This window comes from Hibiscus syriacus, unplaced genomic scaffold, assembly GCF_006381635.1.
Source record: "Hibiscus syriacus cultivar Baekdansim isolate YM2019G1 unplaced genomic scaffold, ASM638163v2 tig00111193_pilon, whole genome shotgun sequence".
In the NCBI taxonomy this organism is placed as follows: domain Eukaryota; kingdom Viridiplantae; phylum Streptophyta; class Magnoliopsida; order Malvales; family Malvaceae; genus Hibiscus; species Hibiscus syriacus.
In genome coordinates this window covers 481,847-493,855 of record NW_024063012.1, presented here as the reverse complement: position 1 = coordinate 493,855, position 12,009 = coordinate 481,847, and the positions used below count along the sequence as shown (strand labels likewise).

The following is a 12,009-nucleotide window of genomic DNA, read 5'->3' as shown; positions in this document are numbered from 1 at the left end:
GTATAGACCTCCACATGTTCAACATCGTTATTGTGTCCGTCATATTGCTGCAAACTATTACGGAAAATACAAGAAGAACGATGAACGTCAGTTAGTCGTGCGGATGGGTATGTTACTTTTTCCCAATTTTTCTATCAATTTCTTATTACTTATTTATACTTCATATTAACTATTACATATTCCTAATGGCTTAGGTTACGAACTCTTACCTCAAAGGTTTGAGTCGATGCTACAAGAGTTGTTTGGCAAAAAATAAGAAGGGGTGCGAGTACATTATGGACATCAGCAAAGAAATGTGGACAAATGCATATGACGGGGGGTATCACTATGGTCATATGACAACAAACTTGGCTGAAGCAATAAATTCAACCTTAAAGGGGGCGTGTCATTTACCAGTCACGACGTTGGTTAAAATGACTTATTTTTGTTTAGGTCAACTCTTTGCAAAGCTCGGTGGACAAGCTCTTACTTGGATGCAAAACGGACATATTTACCACCCAAGACTAGTAGTTGATTTACAGAAAAAAGTGGCTGCATCAAATGGGATGTTAGTTACAAATTTTTCTCGCACCCGTGAATTGTTTCGTGTAACCGAAATGCCACGCCCGCTGCAAGGGATTGGAGCTAACTCTTTCAGAGTTAATCTGCAAGAGAGGTGGTGCGATTGTGGTTTCTTTCAAGCACTTAAATATCCGTGCTCTCATGTCATTGCTGCTTGCTCACATTCGCATTTGGACTACAAAAATTATGTTGATCCCGTATACAAACTTTCACAAGTATTCAAGGTATATGAATTTGAGTTTCCGCCCATATGAAACGAAAGAGACCCAAATGAGATTCAAACTTGGCTTACAATTGTATCAGATCCATTGCTATTGAGGGACTCAGGTCGTCCAAAATCTACTAGAATACATTGTGATATGGATATTCGGGAGAAGTCAACAGAACAAAAACGATGTGGGCATTGTAGAAATATCGGGCACAATAGAAAAAATGTCCAGCTCTGTTATCATCATATAACCGTTAACTCTTATGTAATTAATATTGTATTTAAATGAATGTTTTTGTTTCTAATAATTTAATGTTATTGCATTTATATAATTTGTCAATATATGTACACCTAAATAATTTTTTTAACTTTTAAATACATAAATATTTTTAATATATTTATTTAATATAATAATTAATATTATTAGTTATAATTTTTTTTAAAATATAATAATAATTCCACCTTCTAAGTAGAGAAAAATATTAAATTAAACAAATTAAAAGTTATTAAAAAATTTATGTATACGATGACACATTTCATGTTCTGATTGGAGGATTAAATTTATTAAATTAAATTTTCAATAAGACTAATTTCATAAAATATGTAAGTCTTGAAGATTAAATATGTAATTATACTAATTTATTAACTTATGCATCAATATTTTCGTTAAATATTGATAAGAGATGACTAGATTGATAACATTTAAATAATTAACTGACAAAATTAATAGATCGATAATCAAAATAAAAAATAATAATATAACCATATGTGTAATATTATAATTTCATACATTTTTCTTATAACTACAATAAAATCAAAACTTGTTTTCATATATTGTTCTATCATATTAATGTAGATAATTCACTCCACCTTTAACACACATTAATAAAATACATTTGATACTTCTTACATTATAATCGAAATACTTTACATAATATATTATTAATTTATAATAATAATAAAAATAAAATATTTATTATTAAACAAAATACGTGGCAGTCGAGCTGGCGAAAGGCGCGTCCCCGGGGATGCGCCTTTCACACGTGGCATCCAACTCAGCGAAAACACAGGTAAAGCGTGTCCTCAGGGACGCGTCTTTCGCCAGCTCAGTCGAAAGGGTGTTATTTCAAAAAATATATATTAAACGATGTTAAAAAAATAAATATTCGTTAAAGGCGTGTGAGTTTGATCAAATCGCCGTGCTTTGATCGAAACTAAATTGAGATCAGTGTTGAAAAATCACATCTTTATGGGTGTATATATGACCCACGGTAAAGGATAAAAACCCTTAAATAGATTTCCCTCTGGATTAACAGCAGCGAGCGCCAACCTATCACCATCAATCAATCCCACATCCAATATAAATACAAACCACCATTTAACCATAATTATCCATCATCAGCTTTACTCTCCACGAGAAAATTACTCAGTTCTTACGGTGCAAATGGGATCTTTATTCCTCTTAAGGACTCAGAACAAAATCTACGGTTGCAGTACTTGGAGTATATAATAAAAGGAATCAGAAACCAACACGGTATATATAACCAGGTTTTTTTCCAAAGTTCAACGATTATGAGAAAGAAAATATAAAAATGAAACTATCATCTTTTATAACAATAATTAGATACGATTTGCATTGGTACGTTTGTGGGATGACGTTGACAATAACTGTCATTTTTTTTTGAAACGGCGCCATATATCAGAAATCATTTCTCAAAGAAAATGTGTGAAAATGGCTGCACCATGCAATCATTTACTACTTTCAAATGCTATATAAATTGGGAGCTACCATCCCCTAGTGTTCTTCACACCTCTCTATCTTCTTTCTCGTTTTGTTTTGCTATTAAGAGATTTTTCTTGCTAATCTGCTATGGCTACTAGGGCATCTGTGCTCCTCCTCGTATGCTTTCTGGTCTTGCATGGCGTTTGTGGTTCGAGTTCGACCTCTCTTTATTCTTCATTTGGGGTCCCGTTTTAAATGCGAACGTGCTAATCTTTTTCATGTTTAACAGGCTGCGTTTCTGGCCATGGATGCTCCTATGAAAAGCCATCTCAAAACAGAAAGGTTCATTATTTTGTTTTTTATTTTTTTTAACTGTTGAAAAAAAAACTAATGAAGCCATCGGTGCTTGCAGATGCTGCTGCAGGCTGATTGGAAGGTAAAAGATGGATCGACGACCGGTGCTGTGAATAGAGAAAGCTTTAGGACGGTACCATCAGGACCAGATCCATTGCACCATAACGGTGGTAGCCCTAAGAAGCCACGGATTGACCCTTAATTTCCCATGTTTTAACGTGTCCCCCCCCCTTTAATGACATACTATAATATAAATCTTGTAAGATTCCATCTTCTCTTTTGGAGGAGGGTAGTTTTTTGTTTGATCATGATGGTCTCTTGTCCTTTTGTTCTTTATATAAATGCAAATGTTTGAAGTTAATGATTAGTGTGATTTATCATATGGTCCATAGCCTAAAGCAAACAATGTTGAATTTGATCATTTGATTGTAAATGTTTCTAATACAAATGGTGACATCAAAACAAAAGAAAGACAAATGTTTGATCATTTGTATATCTGAATCATTTCATTTCAAGTCCATTTTTTTATTTAAATTTACTTAATTAAATCAACTCCAAATTCATTAAATTTAGACTAAATCACCTCGATAATAGAGAGGGGATGGATGGATGTGATTGTTTGTAGTCATAGCACCAATTGTTGATTGGAAGAGGGTGATAGTGGTGCATCCAGCGGTATTTTTACAAAAAAAAAAAAATCATCTAAATATATATTATTTACATGTTAGACATAGTTTTTTTTAAAAATTATTGATTTAACATTTTTTTTTACAGTAAAACGTTGTTGACTAAACTTGCCTTGCACACGTAGATAGAAAACATGGATCATCAAACGTGCCTTCCATCTGAGCTGACACCACAAGGTAAGCACGGATCCTCAGGCACGCCTTCGATGGAATTCTGACACTTGCCGGAAGGTATGGATCTCTTCTATTATTTTCTAAAATATCTCCTTTAATACCGTCCAACCATCCCCTTTCCTTTAATTCCACCGTGTCTCTCACCCCTCCACCTATAAATGCCCATCATACAACCCTTAAATCACACCAAAATATTTTCTTCTTTTTATTATTCATTTTAATAAGCTTTAAGTAAGTTATGTTATCGTTTTTATATGGTAAAACTTTTATTATTATATTATAATCATTTAATAGTTTATTATTTTATTATATTTTATTGTACTAATTTTTCATTGCTTTTTGTAGTTATAAAATGGAAAGCAGGTTACTACGTTTAGATGAAAATCATATCTTCAGTCATTTTGTTAATACAATAACAAATTTAAATTGTGTTATTTTAATTATTGTGAATATTTTATTTATTTATTTATTTTAATATTAATTTACATTTTAATTTATATACTATTTATTTAATTAGGAGAATGATTGTATATTATATCCACTTATTCATAACGTTAAGTTAGAGATATCAAATCATGTCTGGTTGTATTTAGTCGAGTCTGGATTCGGTTATATAGCGAGATAGGAAGGGCACTGTAACCTGAACTTCCCCTTATTTCTGCATTGGTTGAGAGGTAGAGACCAGAGACGCACACATTCCATCTTTATGCGGGGAGTGCACTATTACGCTGGAGGATGTTTCCCTATATTTGGGACTTCCAGTAGATGGGCTGTTATTTCTGGTGTGGCGGATGGTGATTGACATTCATTGTGCGAGGAGTATCGTCGAGGTATCACGCCTACTTTCTACAATGGTAGAATACTGTTGCATGGTTTGCTACAAATTTTAAAAATTTGAGTGAAGACTGTTCCGAGGAACATGCTAAAAGATTTGCTTAGGTTGCATATTGTACTCATAGGAGGGATCTTGATGGCCGAAAAATCTCGCAACCAAGTTCATGGTACCAGGATGTGGATTTCCCATTAACGAGTTAAAATCATTACACATTACTTGAGTTGAGCTACGAACAACATATACTTCAACAAATGTGGCATACGTTTGTGTAACAGCGTTTGAATTTTGATTTTGAGCATCAACCATCATAGCAACATCGTCATCGTTGGAGAGTTTGAACGTTGTATAAGTTAACGAAAATAGTGATGGAAATTTGTACTGAAGTGAGGATAGTCTTCTAGTATTTCCAATATTGACCTTCTTTGAAATTTTAATGTTTAGCTCCTCAAGTGTGATGTTCCTCTTGAAGGATAAGTTGACAGAATGCTTTGATGCGAATACAACGTCAGTTCCATCTTCCCAAATTTCTTCATCATATTAAACAATAGTTGAAATACACCTCATTTTGAGAGTTTGAAAGATTGAGAGTCTTATATCTGCAAAAAAACGACGATAATTATTTCTAATATACGAATTAAAATATAAACTAATACTAATAAAATTTAAAATATTCATAATAATTTAAATAGCACAATTTAATATTATTACTGTATCGATAAAAAGCCTCGAAATATGATCATGTCTATCATTTTACAACCGTAAAAGAAATAAAACATAATTAATACCATAAAATTTGGTCAAACAATTCTATATGAAATAAATATAATATAATAAAAGTAAATTTACTTTCTAAAAACTATAAAAACTTCTATTTAGCTTGATAAAAAGAATTGATAAAAAAAAGAATATCGTTGGATTTGTGTGTGGTTCGATATTTCTATTTGGGGCGATATTTATAGGGTAGGATATGGCCGATTTTCGGACAATAATTTTGAGAAAATAATGGAAGGCTCAGATAATGCATGTGTCAAAATCCCATCGAGGACGTGTCTGAAGATTCGCACTGTACACTCGTGGTGCCAGCTCAGACAAAAGACGCACTTGATGATCTGCGTTTTCCATCCACATGTGCAAGGTATGTTTGGTCAATCGCGCTTTACTATCAAAGGGTGCTAGATCAATAATATTTAAAAAAATAATGTCTGATAGATAATATATATTTAGGTAATTTTTGGATAAAAATGCGGATGCCTCCATATATATATATATATATATATATATATTGCTGCAACTGCTGCATTTGCTCAACCAAATCTATACATGTATGATGGACAATTAAGGATTTGACAGTGCTGATGCTGGGATTATCCTGCTGCAACTATTATTATTCCCTTTCATGCCAGTCAACATCATATTATATGTTACGATATCAGCACAAATGAGACAGACCAGTGTCAATATCCAATTGCTTCACTTTTAAATGTAGTTGATCATCAAGTTCAAGTTTGGTTTTCCATTATTTTTTAACAAAATATTTAGTACTTAATATTGTACTCATTTGTTATGACCGTAGGTAGCCATTGGCACTGAGCAGCCGTTTCTGATATTTTCTGCTAATGTATGCTCGTCCCAGAACCATAACCTTTTTCGCATCCCTTCTAGATAAATGCTCATCCACCAAATCCCTCCAAAAACTCAAACAAATTCATGCCAAAACCATTCTGCTTAATATTTCAAGCCACTCCTTCCTCCGAACCAAGCTCGTCTCGGCCTACGCTTCATGTTCCCAAATGCGCGAAGCTCATATCCTCTTCTTCTTCACTTCTCGACAACCCACTTTCCTATACAACTCCATTATCCGAGCCCACTCTTCTCTTAACCAATCCTCTCAATCCCTCGCCGTTTTTCACCACATGATCAGTGCCCAAAAGCCCTTTGACATTTTCACCTTGCCTCCCGTTCTCAAGTCTTGCGGCCAGTTATCTGATTTAACCCTTGGAAGAGAACTCCACGGGGCTGTTCTGGTCAATGGGTATTCGTCCAATTTGGCAAATAACAATTCTTTGATTAGCATGTATGGAAAATGTGGTGAATTGGATTGTGCAATGAAACTGTTTGATGAAATGCCTGTGAGAAGTTATGTATCGTATTCAGCGTTGATGGTTGGGTATGAGAAGCTTGGGATGGCGATGGAAGTATTTATTTTGTTTGATAAAATGGTGGAAATGGGGATGGTGGTTGATGAGGTGACGTTGACTACAGTTTTGACCACATGTAGTCGTGAGGGAATGGTGGAAAAGGGGAAAGAGGTTTTCGAAAAGATGGAGGAAAGTTTCGGGGTGAAGCCTAAATTGGAGCATTATACGTGTATGGTGGATATGTTGGGGAAGGCGGGATTGGTGGAGGAAGCTGAGGAATTGGTGATGGGGATGGAGTTGGAGACCGATATGGCTTTGTGGAATGCTTTGTTGACAGCTTGTAGGGTTCATGGGAAAGTGGAGGTGGCCGGAAGGGTGGAGAGAAGACTTGTGGGACGAAGTTGAATTTCGCTTCTTTGAATTGCTTTCTTCATTGTATTGGATGCTATTTCTATTGCTGCTATTAAAACTGCGCCGTGATGTTACAGAAGCTGGTCGGGTGTTGCAATTTGACTCATATTGGTAGAAAGAATCAATGCGCTTGTTTCTTGTTACTCGTTGATGGGTTTAATCACTTTCATATATTTGTCTTGCAACAATTTCAGAAGCATACCCGGATGACACTAGATCAAAGGCGAGCAACTCTAGCATTGCATAAATACAATCTTTTTCGATATGTGACTTGTCACTGGCGACGAATTCATGAACACAACCATTGATCTCAATTGAACTAAAACCTGGTTTCTTTTGTATCCCAAGTGCTTTCATTCTCCTCCTAACCTTCTTGCTCCCTCCCATCTTCCAACTGCTGCATATATGTTTGAGAGCAGTACATAATTGGAATCACTACCAGGGTCCAATGCCACAAGGTTCTTCACTATCCTTTTGGCTAAATTAATGTCCCCATGATTTGTACATGCAGCTAACAGTGAACCCAATACAACTTCGTTTGGCTTCATAGGCATATTTTGTACTACGTTCCATGCTTCTTTCAACTTCCCAGCACGGCTATAAAGATCAACTATGCAACCGAAATGCTCAATCCTAGGTGATATCCTATAAACTCTTTTCATAATAGCAAAATAATGGAGCCCTTCATCTACTAATCCTGCATGGCTACAAGCTGTAAGTGCTCCAGTAAAGCTGACCCCATCTGGTTTAAACCCTTCTTTCTGCATGGCATCGAAAGAATTAATGTTGCAATTATTTTTTTTCATCATAATAAATTTTATTTTTCTACTATAAATACTAAATCAAATATGTTCGGCTTAAATACTACGATTACATTATAATAATGACTAAATTTATTATTTATTATTACTTCGAATTTATTACTTCTTAATTCATTATATTTTCCCGTTCAATCACCATCCACCAACCTACCCGGGTTATTTATGGATAATTAACGGTGTCATTATTTTTTGTCATTATAATTAATATTATTTTTCTTCATTATAATAAATATTATTTTTCTACTACAAATACTAAATCAAATATGTTCATCTAAATGTCTTAAAATGTCTACTACAAATACTAAATTAATAATGTAGCAAACAATAAATCGTAAAATACTTTAAATAATATATTTTTACACTTACTTGAAAGTTTCTTCCTATAAGTTGATGTTATAAAAAAACCTTTTCTAATTTCTTACTCACTTATTTTTTTACTTGCAACAACATATTAAAAATAATATTTTAATAACCTTTCCGAAATAGACATATTTTATTCAAATACGAATATAATTTTATTCGAATAATACTTACAGATTATAGATTAGAAGAAAATTTTGTTCAAAATTTTATCTACTATTCTTCTCGGATGCTTACTCTTTCAATTCTTCTCCAGATTTTGCATCTTTTCTCCTTTTCTCACCATTACTTTACTCCTCAATTCTCAACCAAAACACCCCATTTAATAACATATCGGATATTTATTACAATTTTCCGTTCAACCACCAACCAACCCGGTTATTAATGAATAATTAATTTTTCCATTAATACTTACCTATTTCCCAGTCTGAGGCAACCTACCACCCTACACTAAAGACGTCGAGTAATTACGGAATCTTCTTTATGGCCAACTTGCCTGAAGACGCCAAGTGATCCCAGGGATTTTTAGTTTGCCTGAAGACCCTGAGATTTCGTATAACTTTTAGACTTGTAATGTAGAAAATACCCTAGATGGAGAAATAATGTTGGAACCGCATTATCCTAGAAAAAAACTTCCCAGGATACATTATTTTGGCACTTTTGCCAATTGGCTATGTTATTGTTAAATTTCTTAAAAAGAGAGAGAGAGGATAAAATACATCTATAGTCCCTTTAAAAGAAAAAAATGTTTTGCAATTAGACAAAGAAAAACCGTATACTTGAGCAGCTTGTGGCACGCTTGCGTGTCGCCACGGGCTTTCGAAGAGAAAATGATATGTACGATAGTAAGACCCACAGATGGTGCCTAATTGAATGGCAATTATTATTATTATTATTATTATTATTATTATTATTATCTATCTTCCGGTTCACTGTATATATTTCATATAAATATTACTGCATAAACAATTAAATTTTACAAACATAATGAATTTAGTAAGCCTCTCATGGTTTTTAAAATATATTAAAATTTTAATAATAATGAATTTGTACACGCTTTATGAAATCAAAACTTTTACTAGACTTGGCAAACTTGACCCGAATCTGATTACCCGAGTTAATTTACCCGAATATGATAATCAAATTTGATTCGATACCCGACTCATACTCAATCAGAACCATACTCAATCCAAAATTTAGCGAAACCGAAATTAACCCAAATCGAAATCGAAATTAAGTCAAACCAAAAGTAACCTAAACCGAATTTAACCCGATTCGAAAGCAACCTGAACATATTGAAATTGATAAAAATTATTTTCAATAATAAATTAATTTAAATAAAATTGATAATTTATTAAAAATATTATATTTATAATAAAATAATAAAAAGTTTAAGAGGAATATAAAAGTAAGAATCTAATTGTAAAATTGGAAACAATAATAAATAAAATTTACTTATCTTACTTGTTATAAAAATATTAGATTTATAATAAAAATAATAGAAAACAACTAAAATAAAGGAAATAATATTATATTTATAATAAAAATAACATAAAGTTTATTTTTGTTATGACTAAAGCTTAACAAATAAAGTTATGTATTATTTTTTAAAATTTAATAAAAATATTAAATTTATAATTGGAAATAATAATTTTAATAAAAAATTTATTTTTTTATCAAATAGTTCTCGTTATAAATTTGTTTCGAAGATTGTTAATGCTTGTAGTGTGCGAGATTTTTGTCCTATTTCTTGTTGTTCGGTGGTGTATAGGACAATTATGAGGATTTTGGTGGATAAACTTGCTGTTTTGTTTTCGTCTATGATTCTCCCTAGTCAGTTTGCATTTGTAAAGTGTAGGAACTTTGTGGGCAACACATTGCTTGTGCAAGAGCTGGTGGAGGGTTACTCTAGGAAGGTCATTTCCCCGAGATGTGTTGTGAAGGTAGACTTGCAGAAGGCTTTTGATAGTCTTAGTTGGGAGTTTATTATGAATGTGCTGGAAGCGATGGGGCTGCCAAAAGCGATTGGAGTTTGCTTGATGACGCCCCATTATTCTATTGCTTTTAATGGTAGTTTGGCTGGCTATTTTCGGGGTGCTAGGGGTACGACAAGGGGACCTGTTGTCCCCATATCTGTTTGTGTTGTCCATGAATGTGTTAGCTTGTATGCTGGATATGGCAACTCGTAAAGGGGTGTTTCGTTATCATCTGAAGTGCAAGAAAATTGGTTTGACCCACCTTTGTTTCGCCGATGACTTACTCATATTTTCTAAGGACATAATGGATTCTATTACATGTATTAAATCTGTTTTAGATTGTTTTATACCTTTTCTGGCTTACGGGTGAATCCTGCGAAGTGTGATTTATTTTCTGCTGGAATTTCGGACGGAGAGTTGTTACATATGATCTTAGTTTCGGGATTTAAACTTGGTAGTCTCCCTGTTTGTTACTTGGGTGCACCGTTGGTAACGAGAAAGGTTAGGGAATCAGATTGCCAGCCTTTGATTCGAAGTGTTTGCAGTAAATTGGAACATTGGTCAAATTATGGGTTGTCATATGCTGGTAGACTCTAGTTGATCTGGTTGGTGTTATTTGATATCATGAATTTTTGGTGTAGGCAACTTATCCTTCTGAGAAGTGCGATTAAAAGAATTGAGCATTTGTGCTCTCGGTTTTTTGGAAGGGACATGATGTGGTTGCATCGGGTGGTAAGGTTCGATGGGAGCTATTATGTTTGCCAAGGTTTGAGGTCGGGCATTAAGGATATCTGGTGCTGGAATAAGGTTTGTCTTTTCAAATTGTTGAGGGATATTTTTGCGGGGAGGGGTCGCTATGGGTGGCGTGGGTAAACGCTTATGTGCTAAAAGGGGTGATTTTTGGAAGAGCTCTGTGAGCTGGAGTCTTCGGAAGATTTTCGTGTTGCGAGGCGAGGCTTATGCTATAAGGGGTGTCCTGGTCAGATGGGATGTGGGTGTGAGGGAGATTTGGGTTGAAATTCGTAGGAATGACGAGAGGATGGGTTGGCATAAAATTGTTTGGTTTCCTCTCCATGTCCCTAAGCATGTTGTGGTCGTGTGCCTCGCCATCCTCAATAGGCTAGCGACAAAAGATCGCCTGTTGAAGATGGGAATGATATTAAATGCGGATTGTGTACTATACGGGGAGGATGCGGAGACACTTGATGATCTATTTTTTAGGAGTCCTTTTTTGGTGAGCATTGGGAAGGATATACTTAAGTTATGCAGATGGGACAAGGGGATTCATTCATGGGGACAAGAGCTTGCTTGGGTTATCAGCATGTTCAAGGGTAAGTCTTTAGCAGTTTTGATTCTTAAGCTAGTTTGGAATGCTTTCCTTTATTTGGTTTAGGAGGAGAGGAATAGAAGAACTTTCCAACGTATTTCTAGGGATGATATGAGGAAAATGAGTAGAATTCGAATCTTTGTATAGAGGGGGATAACTAGGGATGGACATGGGACTCGAACTCGACGGGTTTCGACTCGATCTGATCTAGTCGTTTTTTTTATAAAAAAATTGGGTTCGGATTGGGTTGGGTTCGGGTATAGGGTGAAAAATACCCGACCGACCCATCCCAAAAAAAATAATTTTACCTTATATAGTTAGGAATAATTATAACAATACCCTTTTATATATTATTTTTCAATTAATTCACTAATTTTATTGATTAAAAATAATATTTTTTATTATTAGGGTCGGGTCGAGTGAGTTCGGATTTTA

General features: G+C 34.2%; 1 protein-coding gene across 1 annotated transcript; it reads left to right on the top strand.

Annotated features, from left to right (window-relative positions):
• Positions 1–6,144: 6,144 nt before the first annotated feature.
• On the top strand, positions 6,145–7,156 carry LOC120155507 (putative pentatricopeptide repeat-containing protein At1g68930). Its single transcript, XM_039167046.1, has one exon. The coding sequence runs from the start codon at positions 6,158–6,160 to the stop codon at positions 7,082–7,084; it is 927 nt and encodes a 308-aa protein (XP_039022977.1). The 5' UTR covers positions 6,145–6,157; the 3' UTR covers positions 7,085–7,156.
• Positions 7,157–12,009: the final 4,853 nt, after the last annotated feature.

Coding starts and splice junctions, on each gene's coding strand:
- LOC120155507 (XM_039167046.1), top strand. CDS start 6,158: ATGTATGCTCGTCCCAGAACCATAACCTTTTTCGCATCCCTTCTAGAT.